The 20832-nt window shown below is 43.9% G+C and overlaps 2 protein-coding genes across 19 annotated transcripts in view; one reads left to right on the forward strand and one right to left on the reverse strand.

Moving 5' to 3' along the window:
• GIT2 (GIT ArfGAP 2) overlaps nucleotides 1-14673 on the reverse strand; it is a 48355-nt gene extending 33682 nt beyond the window's left edge. For 16 of the 18 annotated variants that reach the window (XM_047696230.1, XM_047696226.1, XM_047696240.1 and 13 more), the window contains exons 1-7: nucleotides 14483-14673; nucleotides 10029-10162; nucleotides 8007-8119; nucleotides 7265-7370; nucleotides 5429-5515; nucleotides 5182-5312; nucleotides 2453-2547 (exon numbers count right to left, since the gene is read on the reverse strand). In XM_047696230.1, coding sequence (XP_047552186.1) covers nucleotides 2453-2547; nucleotides 5182-5312; nucleotides 5429-5515; nucleotides 7265-7370; nucleotides 8007-8119; nucleotides 10029-10162; nucleotides 14483-14534 — 718 coding nt within the window. In that variant the 5' untranslated portion in view covers nucleotides 14535-14673. Of the gene's footprint in view, nucleotides 1-2452; nucleotides 2548-5181; nucleotides 5313-5428; nucleotides 5516-7264; nucleotides 7371-8006; nucleotides 8120-8791; nucleotides 8873-10028; nucleotides 10163-13404; nucleotides 13465-14482 lie in introns of those variants that run through there. The other 2 variants (XM_047696232.1, XM_047696231.1) reach the window with 2 other exon arrangements.
• A 3030-nt stretch (nucleotides 14674-17703) lies between these two features.
• ANKRD13A (ankyrin repeat domain 13A) overlaps nucleotides 17704-20832 on the forward strand; it is a 32793-nt gene continuing 29664 nt past the window's right edge. The window contains exon 1 of the mRNA XM_047697069.1: nucleotides 17704-18059. Within this exon, the coding sequence (XP_047553025.1) occupies nucleotides 17964-18059 (96 nt within the window). The 5' untranslated portion in view covers nucleotides 17704-17963. The remainder of the gene's footprint in view (nucleotides 18060-20832) is intronic.

Raw genomic sequence — 20832 nt, forward strand, 5'->3', positions numbered from 1 at the left:
CCACTAGACAAGCATTAAACTGCCATGCATATCTCAAAGATCTTAGGAGGTAAACAGTCTATTATATCTATCCAGATATTTATCATTTCAGTTGCTTTTCTTTCACTTCTGAAGTTCCAGATTCCCTATGGTATCATTTCCCTTTTACCCAAAGAACTTTCTTTCACATTTCTGTTAGAGCAACTAGTTCTCTTCAACTTAAAATGTCTTTATTTTGCCTTCATTCCTGAAGGTTATTTTCATTGGAAGAGGAATTATGAATTGATAGTTTTTTCCTTTCAGGACTTTAAAAAATTGTTCTACTTCTTTTTCATCTTGACTCTTTGTAGTTAAAAACCACAGCCATTCAAACCGTCTTTTCATATGTTGTCATTTTTTTTCCGCTTGGCTGCTTTCAATTTTTTTTTTGGTCTTTGGGTTTTCAGCAGTTTGATTTTCATGTGTCTGAGGGAGGATTTTATTGAGTTTATCCTGTTTGGGAATCTCTGAGTTTCTTAAATCTGAGGTCTACGTCTTTTGCCAAATTTAGAGTTTTGAAACCATGTTTCTTCAAATATTTTTTCTGCACCAGGCTTTTGGATCTCTTTCTCGGAGTCTGAGGATACAAATACGACCTTCTGATATTGTCACATAGGTCCCTGGGCTCTGTGTTCACTTTCTTTTTCCTCCTACTCTTTCTTCTCCCTATTGCTCAAACTGGGTAATTTCTAGTGTTCTATTTCAATTCATTAACTCTTTTCTGTCATCTCCAGTCTGCTATTAAGCCCATCCAGTGAGTTTAAAAATTTTCATTATTGTATTTTTCAGTTCAGCATTTCTATCTGGGTCAGTTTCTCTGCTGAGACCTTCTATATTTCTATTTGCTTCAAGAACATTCACCCTTACTTCTTAATGCATGATGTTGCTATCTGCTTTAGTCTTTGTCTGATTAATTCCAACATCTGTGTCATCTGGGGTTGGCATTTGTTGACTATCTTTTCCCCTGCAAGTCTTCGGAATTTTCCTGGTTCTTCCTATGTCAAGTAATTACAGTTGATATCCCAGACATTTTGTGTATGATGTTGTGAAACGCTGAGTCTTCTTTAAATTCTATGGAGAACATTAATATTCTCCATAGAAGAATTTTAGCAGGCAACTGACCAGGTTAGGCTCTGCCTCCTGGCCAAGTGATGAGAGAATAGAAAAAAAAATGCAGTTAGGATTCTCCTCACACTTTTGGTCAGAGATTTAGGCAGCTGTGCTGCCATTGCTGCAGCCACATGACTGCCTAGCGGCTAGAGTGGGGAAAAAGGAAGGAGAAAAAAACCCCAGGGGAACCCCCCAATTCTCTGTCTCATAAGATCCCATTTACTGCTCCATAGACCAGAGAGAGAAGGCTTCTTTGCACCTGTTATACAGTTCCAGATTTCAGGCTATCACAAAGGCCGAATCAGAAGTAAAATAAACAGGACACTCACCACCAGCTTGATGGTACTTTGAGCTCCCTAAACCACCATCCAGAGTCCTTAGATAGCTACTCCATGTTTCTGGTCCAGGGTTTTAAATTGTAGTTAGCAGGAAAGAAAGGGTGGAGTGTGCTTACCCCATCTCCCTGGGAACCACACCAGAGGCTCTTAACTCCATCATACAACCAAGTTATTAAGTCCATCATACAACCAGGTTAGGGAACCACTGTACAGGTGTATGTGGATATTCTAATCAGGGATTGGCAAACTTTCTGTAAAGGTCTAGACAGTAAATATTTTTTGCTTTGTAGCCATATGGTCTTTGTTGCAACTACTCAATCTACTCTCTTCTTTCCTTTCCTTCTTTCTCTCTTTCCTTCTGTAAGCTCTGCACTCAATGTGGGGCTCAAACTCATGACCCCAAGATTAAGAGTCACCTGCTCTGCTAAGTTAGCCAGGCAGCCCTCAATCTACTTAGTTCTGTGACAGTAGCATGAAAACAGCCAGACAATATGTAAATGAATGGACATGGCTATCTTGCATCAAAACTTTAAACAGTGACAGGCTAGATTTGGCCCACAGACCACAGTTTGCTGACTCCAGTTCTACTTCATAAATAAACTTGGCAAAGTTCATTTTTGGACTCTCTTCCATTCCTTTGATAGGAGAATTCTTCAAATAACTACGTAAGTTATTGCTCTGCTCTTCCATTCTTAGTCCCATTATGCACAAGAACTATAGGGCACATTCAATTATGCTCTTTGGTTCTTAAAATAGTTACTCCTCTGGAGCTAAAGTCTTAAAAACCAAAATTCCAGAAGTTTTGACTGACTATACCTTTCATATAAAACTGAATATGTTATAGTTATTTCAAATAAAAATCCTTATTTGCAATTTTCTTAAGGATATGTTGAAGCAGAGATCTTGGGTAACAGTGTTCCAACTTGTTTTTCCAGAGTTTTGTTACCTGACTGAAGGTGTAGAGAGACTGCTGTCCTTTCACTCACCTGGTCTCCTGCCACAGAGATAGAAGGCTAGTCTGTCAGTCAGCTCATACTGTATTTCTACAAGGCGTTCTGCCAGCTCATGGTGCCCTCCTTGCCTACCAAGAGAAAACAAAGTACCATTTATATTCCTCACCAGCCACTGGGTCTAGAATAAAAAAGTACAGAGATGTCTTCTAAGACACCTGAGCAATTTACCAAATGTGACTTCTCAGAATAATCAACCTTTTGTGTGAGGTAAACGGTCAAGGTCTACTTTGATTCCCACCTTTATAAACTGTTTTCACAATCTGAACTACCCCATTCCTTTATTAATTTACAGAACAGAATGCTTAATAAAGAAATTAAAGACTTAAGGGAGCGATAAAGAATAACTTCATCTAATGAGGTAGAAAATAAAACTAATAAATGGTCTAGAGTAGAGGTTCTCAAAAATTAACTGAAGTGTTTTTAAAAACATATAGAAATCTAGGCCCCCAACCTTGGGAATTCTGCATCAGTAAGGATGGGATGAGTGTGAACGTCAGTACTTTGAAGAAGGTTTTTCCCCTAGAGGCTCCTGATGCAGCCAGTCTGATTCTGGGTGAGAGTTTAGTATCCACTTTAAGGTTTGTAATTCAGGGAGAGACAGACCAACAGAATGCACAGCTCCCACTCATAGCTACTTTTACCTCCTAAAACCTTACTTTGCCTAACAGAAAACACAAGATCTGCCTTTCTTCATTCATGAAGTGAATGCTTAAGCTGCTTGAAATCTGTTTAGTAACCAGGCATATAAATAAATTATTACACTGAGAAACTATTATATATGCAAGGCACACGAGGAAACTACAAGGTAAGTGATAATAAGTATCATGTACCGAGGGCTCTCTTCCCTTAAACGCCGAAACTTTCTCTTCCCACCATTCAAGACACTATAGGACGTTCCTTCGATCTACCACATGTTTGATTTCTGAGATATGTATATTTTTTCCTCATTTTTTTTTTAAAGATTTTGTTTATTTGACAGAGAGAGAGAGATCACAAGTAGGCAGAGAGGCAGGCAGAGAGAGAGGGGGAAAGCAGGCTCCCTGCTGAGCAGAGACCGATGAGGGGCTCGATCCCAGAACCCCGAGATCATGACCTGAGCCGAAGGCAAAGGCTCAACCACCGAGCCACCCAGGCATCCCTCCTCTTTTTTTTTTAACAGCTGTGAAATCAGGAAGCACGCTACAATTGATGGTTTGTCATCATTTAATCAGCCGAGTTGTTCTCATTTTTAGTGGTATATGAGATAATGATGACTTGGTACAGTCAGTGGAGTCTCAGATCCAGGGAATACTATATACCTCAGCTCTTATTCCCAGACACATTGCTCTACCTAGTAAAGTCCTCTGCTGTGCTGAACATGCCCGTCCAGCTCTCCCTCCTGAACTTAAATCATGCCTTTCTTTTTCACTTGGAATGCTTTAGCCCCTCCTTCACATACCCAAATCCAACCCATTTTTCAAAGACCAACTAAAGAAGTTTCTTACTGGGACGCCTGGGTGGCTCAGTTGGTTGGACGACTGCCTTCGGCTCAGGGCATGATCCTGGGAGTCCCGGGATCGAGTCCCGCATCGGGCTCCCAGCTCCATGGGGAGTCTGCTTCTCTCTCTGACCTTCTCCTTGCTCATGCTCTCTCTCACTGCCTCTCTCTCAAATAAATAAAATCTTAAAAAAAAAAAAAAAATAAAAAAAAAATAAAGAAGTTTCTTACTGACCTAGGCCACAATGAAGAAAACTTACATATGCCTTTTAAGACCAGTTACCAATTCTGGCAATTAATTCCATATTATCTTGTTTCATTTAACTCTTTTATGCATTTATTGTTCATCTCCTCCATGAGAGAAGAAGAAGAAATTCTGGGATGGCACAGTTTTGGCATCTTACCCATTTTATCTTCTGCAGAACAGAATAGAGCGCTTTGCAGTTGATAAAAAGTTAATTTGGAAAAAGAAGGAAAGATGAACCATCTTCTATCATTTAAATGATATTCAAGACTAACTTATGTATTAATTTTTCCAGCATTTTACAAAGTTTTTAAACCAAGAAGAAACTGAAAAGGATTTTATGGCAAGCACCCAGATGTCTGCTACCTAAAACCTACAATTAACATTTTACTATTACTTGTTTAATCGCTTACCTATCTGCACAGATCTGTTTTTAAGTTCAAGCAATGACTAAACATATTAAGAAACTGAGGAGTGGGTTTTGCAATTCTTTTTTTTTTTTTTAAAGATTTTACTTATTTATTTGACAGACAGAGATCACAAGTAGGCAGAGAGGCAGGCAGAGAGAGAGAGGAGGAAGCAGGCTCCCTGCTGAGCAGAGAGCCCAATGCGGGGCTCGATCCCAAGACGCTAAGATCACGACCTGAGCTGAAGGCAGAGGCTTTAAACCACCGAGCCACCCAGGTGCCCCGGGTTTTGCAATTCTTGATACCTGACTATGGCTCAAATTACCACTGCGTTAGAAGTCATGTGAAACACTGGAAGCGAAGCACACTCGTTAATGGTTCTACCTCCTCTGACTTTGCCAGGCTCTGAGCTCATACGTATCTGAAATGTCTTCATCTGCAAAACGGCAGGATGTAAATCCTTAACTTAAAGGGGTTAAATGTTAATCATACACAATTTAGCCACCTAGCAATGAATCATACCCAACATAAATAATCCCTAACCAAGGCAGTGACAAGAATCTAGGTCTCTCACCTCGCGTAATCCACAGGAGTTTTCCCACTAGAATCCTGTGTGCCTGGGTCTGCTCCATACACTGCCAATAATTCCGCCTGTAAAATCTGCCCTGCTTTGGAGGCGACGTGGAGTGGGGTATTTCCTTTTTCCTGAGAAATATTAATAAAAAGTAGACAAACAAGCAAATTAAATAAAACCAAAGGCTACACAGACACAACCCACTTCGTTTCAATTTAATATCTGAATCAATTCATGCTTTTCTCACAGGGTGAAAGAAGTTGGCTTGTGCTCCTAAAGATAACAGCCTCAAACAGGTTTCCAGATTCCCCGTTCTCACACTTGAGTGGAGTTGCTACAAAACACAAACCAAAAAAATTTTTGTTACAAGTATAAAGAGTGGTATACCAGAGCAGCTGGCACATCATTTTCATATGCATTATATTAGTAATAATTAATCTTTATTTAGCTCAGGAAGGTGGAAGCAGCACTTCTCCCTTGCTGCTCACAACTACCCCGGGGATCTAACGAGGGGCCATGCCTACTTTACTGAGAAGGGAATGAGGCCTGGGAGGGCCAATCTGCCCAGAAGCATGATTTGTCTAGGTGGCGCAACCAGACTTGAAGTGAGAGGTGGTAGGAGAAGGAGGGTGAACACGGCTCTGCAGTCTCAAAGACTTGAAATTCAAACCATACACTGTCCAAGATACGTGACCTTGTGGAAGTTCTTTAAGCATTCTGAACCTCAGTTTTCTCAGCTCTAAAATGGTGATAAAAATGCCATGTATTCACAGGTTAGGAGTTGAAGATATAACAGAGTGCTTAGCATGGAGCCTGTTACACAGGAAATGCTCAAAAACTACTGCTGCTGTCATTATAAACATCATTATTATTTGCTTTTACTACTGAACCTAGGATGTTAGGGCTGCATTTCCTATACTGTGTAAGCTACAGGATTCTGCCTTATAGCACACCCTCTCCACAACACCATTCTTGGCCTTGTATGTAGTATTTCAAGTCTTTCTGGGTGGGAAATGGGCCTGAGTATACCAAATTTTGTACCACTGCATAAAAGCTCTTACATATGCAGAAGATGAGCTGCTTTCCTTCAGGTCTAACTTAGAATTGTCCAAAATGCAATAACCCTTATTGTAAGAACGCAGAAATCTACTCCAGCATCTATAGCCACACCTTATTTTTAAAATTAATGTATTTAACATTTTTAAGTTGTGGTAAAAAACCCATGCCAAGCCTTATTAATAAGCGAAAGTAACAGTTATAAATATTCTGTGCAAAGTTTAAAATTCTGATTGTGAGCACCCACACTGTGTGAACGTTTCCTAAGAGCAGTGCTTTGAAAAAAAAAAATGCATATTTCTCATGGCATTTCTGAAAAACATGCGAAGGCCCACATAAAGGAAGCCATCTACTCATTTTACAAGTATAATAAAGAATCCCAAGCACTACAGCTTTGAGTCATCCTGCTTCCTGAAGATCCTACTCAGTATGCAGTCCAGAAAACTAAAGAAGTCCCTCAAACTTTCTAGTCCCTTCTAGAAACAAACTCAAGGATGGTTCCTACTTCAAAGTTAAACAAAAAATTACAGAAGTATAATTTTAAAACATATATGAAAAATGCAAATCATTTTCTAGATACATACTTATTTTTCCTCTTTGCCCTTGTACTTCCACTAACATGAATGGCTGCCGCTTGAACTAAAATTAAAGATGAAACGAACTGCAAAAAGGGCTGTTATTAATTATTTAGAGTACAGAGTTTTTTGTTTTTTCTTTTCCTCCTCTTTAAGTTTTTTGCTTTCTTGTTTTTCCTGTTTTGTTTAGTTTTTTTTTTTTTTTTTAGATTTTATTCATTTATTTGACAGAGAGACAGCGAGAGAGGAAACACAAGCAGAGGGAGTAGGAGAGGGAGAAACAGGCTTCCCACTGAACAAGAGCCTAACACAGGGCTCAACCTCAGGACCCTGGGATCACGACCTGAGCTGAAGGCAGACGCTCAACGACTGAGTGACCCAGGCACCCCCTCTTTAAGTTTTTCCAAACAAAACAATATAACATTTTATCCATTTTAAAAGGTATGACCCACCTTGCTAAGGTCTTTGGCAGTCACGCTGTCATCATCCCGGCAAGGCAAGCGATGTACAAATGCTAACATCTGATACTTGGCTCTGATGAATTCCGCTTTATTAGGACTGGTTTGCAGGGAGGGAAAAAAAACAGCTCACTCGCAGCTCAGATGTAACATTCCCCATTCTTTAGGCTGTAAAAGGAAGAGGAAGTGACCCGCATCCCCTACTTGAGAAGAAAAGGAACAATAGTGAAGTAAGTTCCAGCAGGAGTTTAAGACCTGAAGCCTCAAAATGTCAATTAGTTATTCTAATGGCCAGGATTGCAGAGTATTTGCTTTTCAGAGCCTCTTTTTTTTCTTTGTAATTTTCTTAATTGACCTAGCAGCCTTGTGAGGAAGCAGCTGTTACATCCAATTGTACAGGGAGAGGCATCAGGCAGACTGGAATCCAGAACCTACATCTCTGGTCTGACTGCCTCTTGTCTGAGCACCTAAGCTTAAGTCTGAATACATTAACAGCCTCCAAGCTTTAGTTTCAAACTGGAGAAGCCACTGACTCGTGCTGTGCAACCATGCAAAAGAGATGGTTCTGTGCGGGGCCTTGTTCTCCATTTCTAATAGCAAAGAGCTCCGTGAGCAAATGGAGTGTAACCACCTCCTGTGCCGCCCTTGGTGGAGGCTGGTCCAAAGTAGCTGCACTCCTTTTAGTGGGCCCCAGGGGTTATGAAGAAATAAAAGTATTGATAAACATTCCACTCACTGTACTTTATCCTGTGGATTAGCTTTACGTCTTCCGCTCATAATAGAGGCAGGGTCCAGCAAAGAATGCTCCCATATAGAATTAGCACCATTATTATACAAGGTTTCAACCATCTAAAACCAAGCAGTATAAAATCATATTTTAATGTTTTTCCACAAATATTCACTGGAAATTGTAGTGACTGAACTGGGAAAACCAAGCCCTACTGCAAACATCAGCATGACGGGGATGTCCTACAAATCAATGCTTCTGATTCCAGAAAGAGAAGGATGACCCCTATATACAGGATTCAGGTCTGACCAGGAGGATGGCTAAGTACCTAAACGCGTTTGATTAAATTGTTCTTACATATTATGAAGAGCACTTTGACACTTGGGGCAGTGATCATTCAAATACAGTTTTGAAGATTCTTAACAACCCACGTACTGTCTAGACCTTCTGCCTAAGATTTTCCTTTAATCCACTCATTTTTAAAAAACTTTTACTAGCAATTATGGCTGGTGTGCTAGTTAAAGTTTTCCTATAAACATTAAACTAATGCAACCATTAAAATAAATATTTGAGGGGCGCCTGGGTGGCTCAGTGGGTTAAGCCGCTGCCTTCGGCTCAGGTCATGATCTCAGGGTCCTGGGATCGAGCCCCGAATCGGGCTCTCTGCTCAGCAGGGAGCCTGCTTCCTCCTCTCTCTCTACCTGCCTCTCTGCCTGCTTGTGATCTCTCTCTGTCAAATAAATAAATAAAATCTTAAAAAAAAAAATAAAAATAAATATTTGAGTATTACCTACATTTGTCTTGAGTACCACTGGTGGTTCCATGTGCCATCCTTTCGGAATTGTGTTTGTTTGTTTTTTTTTTTAAAGATTTTATTTATTTGAGAGAGAGACAGTGAGAGACAGCATGAGAGGTGAGAAGGTCAGAGGGAGAAGCAGACTCCCCGTGGAGCTGGGAGCCCGATGTGGGACTCGATCCCAGGACTCTGGGATCGTGAACTGAGCTGAAGGCAGTTGCTTAACCAACTGAGCCACCCAGGCGCCCCGGAATTGTTCTTTTAGGGTCAAGCCTGGCATTTTAAACTATTCATCTCTGGACTTTCTTCAGGCCCTATAATGAAATCTGTAAAGAAAGTCCTGAGAGCAATAAACACCCACTTTCACATGAGAAGGAGCTGTTAGAAACTTCTAAGCATGAGTTATTAATAAATCATACTTCCCAATTTCATTTCAAAGTATGACTCCTGACACTGCCCCATCTGGGTTTTTTTGCATTGGTGGAGACAGTGTCACATCGGAGACCCAAACCCACTTGTTCTGGTCTGTTGGTTTATATAGCAAGTTTAAGGGATATGTTGAGCAGCTGCCACAGATTTAGTAAAATATGTACTCAAGACAAATGAAGGCGAAACACATGCTTAATTCTGACTTCCAAATAGAACTTGAAGAATGTGCACCCCAAAATAGAAGTACAGGTGACATGACATCCAACCCCAAAGAAAACAAAGAGCTCACTTGACACTTACCAGGGTGTCAGGCATTCTATCGAAACATGTCAACCCAATTTGGTGTCTAAATTGTAACAAGAATTTCAAGAAGACTTAGATCAGACGTTTCAGAGATTTCTGAGGAGTGTCAGTCCATGCTTCCATCAAAGCAGGAAACGTAAGGAAAATTTCCCGAGACTGCAGCTTTCAGAAACATTTATTGTGGTATACGAAAAAGATGGACCATTTGAAAACAATTTCTGGTGACAGTCCAGAAAGTCAGCAGTGAAATGTTACCAGGAAATTTTAACAAGTATTTTTCTATCTATAATTGAGTTTTTGAGACAAAATTTATTTCTTAGAAGGGGAAAAAAAATCCAAATGAGGAATTCAGTTCTCACATACAGCACTAATAGGCATAGCACCTCTATTCAGTTACAACTCAAACATTTTTGTAAGATTTAAGTGTAGTAGGGGAATTTAGTTGCTAAAACCATGAACCCTACAAGCTCAAATTACAAACCATGAGAATTCTTACTGTTTACCTGCAGCAACGTGGGAGGCCACGGTGTGTGTTTCAGATGCCTTACTTGGGAGATGTGGCGCCCTAGGCTCCGATGGACACTGCAGCACTCGTCACATATAAAAGTTCCCCTATTTACTGATGCCCAGGAAGGATCTGGAAAGAAGAATGACATCTCAGTGTCGAGGATACCAGGTGGCTGCTATACTGCCAGATGGCCAACGACGATTGAGGTTTGGTTTTCCAAAAAAACGAGACGTTTCTGTTGTCTTATGATGCTAGTCAACATGCCGAGCTGGTGAGCCTGTCTGATGATACCACCTTTCTCGGCTGACTGGGTACCACACTGGTTGAGATTAAACACATGTGCTGAAGCCCTAAATAAGCAGTTGTCTCCTTTCTGGAGTAGGGCCACAGTCTGTAGCCCTAATGTGATCTACTGTCTCAGATGCCTGCTCCTTCATTCGACATAAGAGAAGCAAACTGGGAGAGGACGGATGAGTCATTTCAAACCAACCTCCACAAACAGCAAGATAACACAGCCATGTCAATGAATAATCCAGACTGTTATCTGAACTAAATGCTGAAGAGACTGCTACCCTGATCTACTGCCACACCTGTGCATGGCTGAAGGCCTGGCAGAAAGCTGCAAGCGACACAGTAACACTGGGTGGCTGTGGTGGCTCGCAGGACACACTGAGGAACCTGGCCTTCTCTGCTAGAAAATATTCTATGACATCCATTAGTCGTTTCAAATAAACTGCTGAGTCCCACCTTGCAACTGCTCTGAAAGAACAGAAGCTGGAATAACAGCTGCTTTAACGGGGCAAAGGTGTAAAATAAAAATGAGTAACATTTTTGGTGCGTGTACAATATTTCTTTCCCATGAAGTCCCATGGAGCTTCAGCAGACATCCTTTGAGATGAGGAATAATTCGCACTTGGTAAGGAGTGAGAATAATCCACATGGGGCAAGTAAACTGAACACATACACTTAGAAACCCCAGACAAAAACAGACTTTCTACATTTTGTCAGACTCACAATGGGGTGACAAAAGGTGCCTGGTCTAAGAGTTATATTCAGAAATTCTTCAATGTCCACAAAAATCTCTAAAATGCATGTACACCATCTTTGCCATTTTTAACAGTTTATTCAAATCCTTTCCAACCATATTATGAAATCAGAGACAAATCCTGGGAGTCACAGGGTGTGGTGGCTGCGAGGGTGGCTCTGGAGACAAGCAGTCCAGGGTTGGAACCGCAACTCTGCCACTTCTAATGATCTCAGATAAGTTATTTTTTTGAGCATCCTCACCACGGGTCGAATGGGAATAACAGCATACCTCAGAGTAGGGGGCATATAAAGGGTAAAGTTCGCTGCATATAGTAAGTACTCAGTAATGTCAGCTGTTACAACTTTCACAAATTATTTTTGAAGTACCATTCAGGTATTTTCAAGAGGCGCTGAAATTCTTGACAACTGGAAAAAGTTTTGATTGTCAATACTTAAGACTTCAATTGTTTCAGGTGAACACTATTATTATAGGGAAAAATCTCAAATGGAGTTTTCAGATAGTTGAGCTCAAAGAACAAACTATTTAAAATGAACTAGATTTGGAGCACCTGGGTGGCTCAGTCGGCTTAGGGACCGACTCTTGATTTCGGCTCAGGTCATGATCTCAGGGTCGTGAGATCAGGCTCCACACTGAGCACAGAGTCTACCTGGGAGTCACCTTCCCTCTGCCCCTCTCGGTGCATGTGTAGGAGTGTGCACAGATGCACACTTGTGCTCTCTCTCAAAATAAAATAAAACAAAACCTTTAAAATGAACTAGATTCATTAAAAAGAGATTCATTAATGTTGCCATTTAAAAAAAAAATTGCTAAGATGTGATCATGGTAAAAGGTTTGCCGTGAAATAAAACAAAACCAAAATAAATCAATGAAGTATAATTCTGTCAGTACTACTATACTATTCTGAAATGCAAAGACTGAAACTGTCAAGACCAAAGATCCCTACAAAGATACATAAGAACACCGTTTTTTTGGGGGCGCCTGGGTTGCTCAGTGGGTTAAGCCTCTGCCTTCGGCTCAGGTCATGATCCCAGAGTCCTGGGATCCAGCCCCACATCGGGCTCTCTGCTCAGCGGGGAGCCTGCTTCCTCTCCCAATCTCTGCCTGCTTCTCTGCCTCCTTGTGATCTCTGTCTGTCAAATAAAAAAATAAAATCTTAAAAAAAAAAAAGAACACCGCTTTTTGTAGTTTGGTACTGATACTTAAAAAAAATAAAAAGACTATTTTGAAGCATAGCTTTTGTTTTCACATATCATTCAGAGGATTCACAGTGTTCCTGAAGAAAATTAAATAGGAGTAAGACAACAAGGATTTAATACACATTAAGCAAGGTTCTCAATTCATCACTTTAGCATCATGGATCACAGTCCCATGGAAAAAATATTAGAACATTCACAGCACAGCAAAATCAAAATCGAGTTCATATGAATGAGGCTGGGTGAAACCGTTGCCTAAAGGTAAACTGTTTTATGCTGGGGCTTCTTCCCCGGACTCCACAATGGGGAGTTCCTCCCCAGGAACACCACAAATGGACCTCAGAAATGTCTGTGACCCCATTAAGAAATTGAATTCTGGATGAAAGAGTGACTACATGTGCATTTTCTGGGGAGAAGGCCTCAGCAGTCATCAGAATCTTTAAAGGGACCCCTTCGAGAAAAAGGCAACTCTCTTGACTGGGGCTCTGCAGAAAAGGCAGCACAAATTCCTAGCTGCTCAAGTTCACACAACATTTCAAGGTAGCCTAATTATATTCAAAACAGGAAGGAAGTGACTCAAGTCTCTGTAGATTAGGCATTTGAGACAACAACGAAAATGATACAATGGAAGAGAAAATGTTCTGAAATATGCACGAAATGCTGCAGAAGGGCAAGACAGTCATTAGCGCAGCAATGGAGAAGCAGTTTTCCTTTGTTCCCTATCACCTAAGGAGTAAAGAATACACATTCCAAGAGGAAGTCTGAACCTAGACTCATGTGAATGAAACACATCACAGAAAGTTCAACTGAAAACAAGAAAATAAGGAAGTGGAACAAATAACATTTTCAGAGAATACGATGGAGTCTGTATAACCCATACTGACTTGAGGTCCTCTTTTTCAACTCCTCTACCCCCTTCCCCATCTGCGAAGGAAACTGGTAACCCTACTTGCACTACACAGGCCATAAAGGAACCACATAAGGTCTGACTTATCACAGTACTATGTAAAATCAGTCTCCACTGCCATGCAACAAGATGAAGTTTGGAACAGTTGCAGAAAACACTAGTGTTCAATGATTTAATTATAAGGGTTAATTGGACTTTATTGTAACGAGAGAAGCCATCTTACCTTTGAATTACTTCAAATTTCAAAGCAGGTTAATCCAAGCACCAAGAACAGCACAGAGACCTGTCAATTCGGTTTCAGTTGCTAAGAGGGATCTGAACTCTAAATCTGAAAACGCTAAATCCCTTATGCAAGGAAGAACGGTTTTGACCTTTCAACACACCCATGTCTATCGGGCCTGAATGCCCAAATGTGTCTGCTGCCAATCATTTTGTTTTGTAGGTTGTAATTAATGTATGATTTAGAACCTCAACTCCAGTTTTAAGAGACAGCAAAGGTTCTGTACTAAACAACGCAATACAGAAAAAACTTAGATGAGATGATCCTAAGAATATTCATCGACTCTTCCTTATCACTGAATGTGGGTCTCCCAATTATCACCATCGGAAAAATGAGGAAATTAAGGCTGGGCCACATGAAATCACCAGTCCAAGGTCACCCAGAGACAAAACCTAGCTTGAACCCAGGTCCTTAAGACCCCAAAACTCGAGACCGGTATTGCCTCCCAAGCGCTGGTTGTGTCTGCAAAACCCCGGACCTGGAGATTCTCCCCCATGGAGGTGGAGCGGGAGACGGGCTCTTAGAACAGGGAAATAGGGGTGTCCTATGGAGAGAGAGTATCAGGAGACGGAAGCGGCGAGCGCACCCACCCCAGGCAGGGCCCCCTCACGGGGCGGGGTCCCGGGGGCTGCGCGGGGAGCTGGGGGAACACCTGCAGCCTCTGGGGGCCGCAGCCGGGAGAACGCTCGCATTTTACTTCTGTAATTGGCCTTCCTGTGGATTGCCCAAGCCCCTTCCTGTTGGGGAAGCAGCCTCGACCCCGCAGCCTCCCCGCCCGGCCTGGGACAGAGACGAAAGGGGATGAGACGGGAGGGAGGGGCGGGAGGGCGGCGGGTCCCTGGCCCGCCCGGCTTTGACAGGCCCCGGACGGGTCCCGCCCGGAGGCCGCGCCGGTGCCTCCTCTTTGGAACCCGGGGTGTGGGGTTCGGACGCCCGGACCCGCCCGACCCAGGGGGCGGCCCCTGGGCAGGGGTCCCCTCGAGCAGAACTGAGGGAAGCGGGCCCGGCCGGTGCGACTCACCCGGCCCGCTGCAATCAGCGCACACCTCGCTGCTCCGAAGCCGCTTCGACATGGCTCCCGCCTCCCACCTGCCAGGAATCAGGGTCCGCGGGACAGCGAAGGCTGCGGCGGAGGCGCTTCCGCTCTAACGGGTCTCCCCGGCGGCGCTGGCTGTGGCGCCTCTCCCCTCAGCGCCTCGCAGCCGCGTCGCAGGACGCACGCGCGGGGAGGCGCCCTTCGCCGAGGGGCAGATCATGTGACCGGAAAGGGCACGCTGCTTTGTCGCCATCTTGAGTGAGGGCAGGTATGTGCCTGAGCATCTTCTGCCCTGCCTATATATTTTCTCCAATTTGGGTTTCTCTCTCTCTTTGGAAGTCCCAGCACTGATTAATACCAGGAGAAGCAGCAAAATCTCGTGGCCAGGGTTCTGCAGCCACATGTTTCCCGAAGCCATCAATAGTCAAGTCACTTAGAATAACTGGTCAAGTTCATTCACTTATTCAATAAATACTTACTGAGCATGTACTCTGTTCCACATACTGTTCCAGGCACAGAAGACATAACAGTGAGCAAAGACAAAATTTCCTGTTCTCATGGCGCTTACATTCTATTGTGGTAGATCTACAACAAAATACATAAAATAACCAACACTAGGTGTTTCTTTGGCTGCAGTTTTAGTCTCATATGCAAAATGGAGATGATGTGTTCTCGACCTCTAGTGCACGATTTGTGTGTGTGTGTGTGTGTGTGTGTGTTTCCCCTTTGGCAAGTCTTGCTACATAAGAATGTTATGCCCAAGTTTTCGCGTCTGAGAGACCACCAAGGAGCCAAGCACCCGATGCAATCACCCGAGGGTTTATTTGACAAGCTTAAGCTTGGGCCCAAGTATACCGGCACAGCGGAGTAGGGACTTGGACACCGCCCCCCCCCAGAGCTTAGTTAAGACAGGGCTATTTATGGGTTCCTGTTACTAAAGCAGGGTGGGGGGGTCTCTGGAACTAAAGCAAAGTAGGGGAAAGTTCAGCCCTTGGGCACAGGGGTCTGAAATGGCTGCCAGAGCTAAGATGGCTGTACCTATGCTAAGGCTAAACCTGAGGTGGAATGGCCTTGATTTTTCTCGGCCTCCACAAGAATAATCTTTAAAAAGACATTTTTAAAGGATTATAAAGAAGAAAAAGAAGAGGAAGTCGATGAAAAATATCTGACAGAACTCATATATGGTCAATGGAGCTAAATATTTACTATCTGGCTAAGGACAAATGGAATAATTTATAGAAAAATGTGGTGTGCCTGCCTCATTGTAAGCACTCAATAATAGTAGCTCCTGCTATTTTTGGTATTTAGTATCTACTAGTTTCTTTCTTTCTTTCTTTCTTTCTTTTTCTTTCTTTTTTAAAAGATTTTATTTATTTATTTGACACAGAGAGAGAGACCACAAGAAGGCAGAGAGGCAGGCAGAGAGAGGAGGGAAGCAGACTCCCCGCTGAGCAGAGAGCCGGATGCGGGGATGTTGCGCTGGATCCAAGACTCTGAGATCATGACCTGAACTGAAGGCAGAGGCTTAAACCACTGAGCCACCCAGGCGCCCCTTACTACTAGTTTCTAATCACAACTTTTTGTTTTTGAAAATAAGAATAGATGACCTACAGTAATCTGTAGGATACATACTGTGAGATAAACACAATGAGATGAGTTTAATCAGTGTGAATGAGAGAAGAGATGCGACCCTAATACTGTGAATACTTATTGTATGTATTACATGTAAATGCAGCCATGATCTGCATTTGGGAAATACTGGATGCCCATTAAGGGCCAGGCACTGTTTTGACTTTAGATACTCTGGTAAGCTGCCATTTTGGAGTTCTTCAACTCATGAATAAGAGATATGTCCAATGAACATTGAATGATGAAAAGAAAGATTAAGTTGTGTAAGGCTTCTGGAAAGATAGGAAGTCCTCAAGAGGTCTTAGAGGCCCTGGATGTTGGTCTACCTCTCCATTTTGATAAATGTGTGGTGTAGGAATGACGGGAATAATTCTCACACATTCCACAGCAAGGGCCTCTGGATCATATCCTGGTGCTCCTGCACCCTGCTTTGTTCCCCAGACTCACAAATCTTCCCGACTCAACACGTGTGGAGAACGGATTAGGCCAGGATTCTTGAACAGCTGTTGTGGCGGGCATCTGAGATCTGGATGCACGCAGGCTGGGGAGGGAGAGGCTATGCTTTCAGGATGCACTGAATAACTTCACCCGGCTGTGTGGTCTAGTTGCAGACAACTGTGCCGATAACTTAGGCTGGGGAATAGCTGTTAAGTTGACTTGGCTCTTCATTGAATCAAAGAGCTGTAGTGTCTGAGGTTGAAACTCAAAGAATGAACTTAATATTTGCAGACTCTGATCAAGTCTGGGTATTCTCCGTGAGTCTTTTTAGCCATAATCCAAAACTCGAGTGGCTAGTATGAAAAACCAATGCCCCTCATATGTGGAAACCACACTGTAGGTCACTTTGAATCCTAACTCGGTGTGGAGTTCTGGTAGAAAGTGGTTCTCAACTGGGGATGATTTTTCTCCCCCAGGGGACATTTGGCAGTGTCCGGAGACATTTTGGCGAGTAAGTGCTACGGCATCCAGGGGATAGAAACGCCAGGGATGTTGCTCAACATCCTAGAAAGCACAGGACAACCCTCACAGAAAGAAAATTACCGAGTTTACAGTGTGCCAATGTTGAGAAACCCTAAGGAAGAACAATCCCCTTGTTAGGCAAATCTTCGATGCCACTTCTCCAGAGTTTGTAATATTCCCTCTTTAAAATTGTTGGGTGTTGCCCACTTCCAAAATGGCTTCTGGCCAATCATGGAAGCACTGCCCAATTCCAAAAAGGCTGCAAGGGAGTCAGTAACTGGAATGGTTTGGTCCAGGCCCCAGCGGCCAACCCCTGAACCCAGAGCTGATGGAAGAGGCCCAGTTGTGGACTGAACCATATGAGACAGCTGGAGCAGGGGGATAGAGGCTGGTGAGGGATAGGCCGAGTTGTCCGTGTCGAGATCCTGGGCAAAGGGAGAGAATGCTAGCTCTGTTTTGAGATTGCACTGTGTTTTCCGGTGTGTAGTTGGGGGTGGGTGCAGTCGGGCCGACTCGGGCCGTGCGTCTGGCCTCGTCTCCCTCCGCCGCGGCGCGCGGTGGTTCGCTCCGCGCACTTCCCTGTTTGGGGCAGTTCGGCCCGCAGAAGTCGGTTCGGGAGCTGTCAGCGCGGGCGGGAGCGCGGCGGGGCACAGGGTGGGCGCGGCCGACCCCGTCCCCGACCCGGCCCGCGACCCCCGACCTCCCGCGCGCCCCGCACCCGGCCCGTAGGCCGCCCCACCGCGTACCGCACCCCTCGCTCACTGGCTCCGTTCTCTCTCTCTCTCTGGTCGGCCGCCGGGCGGGCGGGCGCCGGAGACCCCGCCGGGGCTGAGGCTTGGCAAGCGGGCAGTGCAGGCCCGGCTGCGGCCTTCTCGCCATGTCCTCGGCCCGCGACAACAGCGGCCACTTCCCCTTGCACCTCCTGGTTTGGAACAACGACTACCGGCAGCTGGAGAAGGAGCTGCGGGGCCAGGTGAGGGGCGGGGCGGGGGTCCGCCTGCGGCGAGGGGCGGGGAGGGGGGGGAATCGGGGGTGCTTCGTCCCCCAGAGCCCATCTCCAGCTCTCTGCCTTCGGGGTCCTGCAGACCCCTTCAGTTCTGCAGCCTGCGACAATAATAATAAGAGATGTATCGGAGTGGTTGTTGGGTGCCAGGCCCTGTGCCGAGGGCTTTAGGAACATTATAATATTTTTTTTTTTGCCTTTCCTGCAGACCTAGGAGGTAGGCACTGTTATTATTACATTTGCCAGCGAAGGAAACTGAGGCTCTCAGAGGTTATGTGCCTTGTGCAAGGTCGCCCACTTAATAAATGCCAAGTCGGGATTTTAACTCTGGCCGGCTGGCTCCAGAGTACACTGTCGTAACCAGTTAGGCTTTCCTGCCTCTCCCAAAGAGGTAAGAATGGCACACACCGCTCACCCCCGCGCCCCTCCCCGCCCCCGCCCTTTTCGTAAGGAAGGGCTTGGTTGGGTTTGGAGTCCAGGTTGTAACTCGCCCTGTGACCTTGGGCAAGGCATTTTCCCTTTCTGGCTCTCGGAGGCTGATACATCCCAAAGTTTGAGAATCACGGGGGCACAGGATCCTTAAAATCCCTTCCTGTCCTCCAGTGCTTTGATTCCTTGTCTTTTATTTCTTGCCATCTCTATAAATCAGTGGTTCTCAGTTGGAGGTGATTTTTGACACACACCTCCCCACCCCCAATGTTAATGCGTGGAGACAGTTTTGGTTGTTACCAGTGGGGAATGGGTGCTACTGGGATCTTAGCGGTAGAGGCCAAGGATGCAGGTCACCATTCTCCAGTGCGCAGGCCAGCTCTCCACAACTGAGAATTATCTGGTCCAAAGTGTCAGTAGTATTCTGCGGGAGAAAGCCTGCTTTTAAAGGCATCCCAACAATTCGGGGAGTTATTGGTGTCCTCAGGTTCCAAGCTAATGTACTTTGCCATTAGGATAAGGATTTGTAGTTATTTGGTGTAATTCTTGTTGACTTTGAAGTCGTGATTTTTCAGTGGCTCAAAATCGATGCTAATTTTCAAGAAATTTTAAAGAAAAAGGAGCACTTTTGGTTGGCAAAAATTGAGCAAGGTCAGCATCACCCCGTTTGGTGAATGGTTACTGCTAAGTGAGTGTGTTCTTGCCTCCTGCTATATTAAAAAAAAAAAAAAAAAAATCTGCTGGGCACTTCCTGGAAGTCAAGAGTTGGTCTTTTTTCATTTAAATCCTCTGTCCAGACAGAATAAACTTTTATTGTAAGAGTCATTGGTCTTAATTAGATCACGCCCCCAGAGTAGATGACTCACCATTAGGTGTCCTAGTATACCTGGTGATTTCATTCCCTTTCTGTTACTAGATGTGGCGCAGAGGGAATCCTCCATCATTTTGCTCTCAGCTCTCAGCGTTCTCACCTTGGACACTTGAAAAACAACCAGAGAATCCTGCTCTGTTGTGCATCTGCACTTCCTCAGTGTCCCTGCTGCCCCAGCTTCTTGTGAAATACTGAGATAAAGTACAAAGAAAGTCGCAGAACTAAACTCCCTTTTGATAGAGAAGTTGGTTGCCACCATTAAGCCACACACTCTTTCAATGCTGATTTCTGGAAACAGCAGGCTTTCTATTCATCGGGAGTGAAGAAAAGAGCTTGAATGCAGTGCAGGTTTTCTTTATAGGAAAAACTTGTTTGATAAGAACACAGGCTTGGTTTACAGTCTAAAATGTGGCATAGTTGAATTTTCTCCTTTTCCTGTAGGCTGTAATTGATTCAAAGTTCTCTGTGCCTCTTATCTCAAAAAATGTTAAGGACATTCGTGATCAGAGAATTACAATTCTGCAGCAGATTTTCCTGGAGTAAACTGATTCTTTGCACCTTATACTGTCAAAGTGTGGGGGGGGGTTCAAAGGAAGAATATTAATACTTGCCAGTTATTTGGTTTTGACTTTGTTATCGGTTTTCCCCATAGATCATTTCATAGTATACCAATCCTTTCTGAGTAAGAGGCAATTGAAGCAGATGAATCATAAAGAACATCTGTACTGTGAAAGCTTGACTGTCATGACCACATAACCCAATCTCCATCCTAAAGCTTGGCCATTGAAGGGGTAGAGGTTGGGTTGGCTTCAAGGGGTATGCTTGGTACAATGCTCTGCTTTCACCATCTTGAAATTCTTTTTTTAAAAAAAGATTTATTTGAGAGAGCATGAGCAAGAGCAAGACAGCATGGGAGGGGGCAGAGGGAGAGAGAGAGACTCTTGAGCAGACTCCCCGCTGAGCCATGGAGCCTGACTTGACTTCACAATCCTGAGATCTGACCCAAGCTGAAATCGAGAGTTGGAGCCTTAACCAAGTGAGCCACACCAGGTGGCCCCACCGCCTTGCATTTTCATTTCTCACTGCACCCTGCAAATTATGTAACCGGTTCAGGGTTAAGAAGTTATTCATTGATATCATTAAAACATGTGGTAGGAAATATTTTGTTGCTTTCATATTTGTGAAGATTCTCTTGATTATGAAATAACTACGGAGGTCTGTGACTTACAGGCAGTTGGGTTAATGGCCAGTACAAATACTGATAACATTGTGAGCCTAGGCAAGTTATCTACACTTGCTGAGTTGTTTTATCATCTGTAAAAATAGGGAGAGTAGCCCTGAAAGCCTACCGGTTTGTCAGGCATTGTGCAGAAATGCTTTCTGTGCAATTTCAGATTTAATTCTCACACCAGTATGCCGGAGTGAATGCTATCACGATTCCCA

Source organism: Lutra lutra, chromosome 12, assembly GCF_902655055.1.
Source record: "Lutra lutra chromosome 12, mLutLut1.2, whole genome shotgun sequence".
Lineage (NCBI taxonomy): Eukaryota > Metazoa > Chordata > Mammalia > Carnivora > Mustelidae > Lutra > Lutra lutra.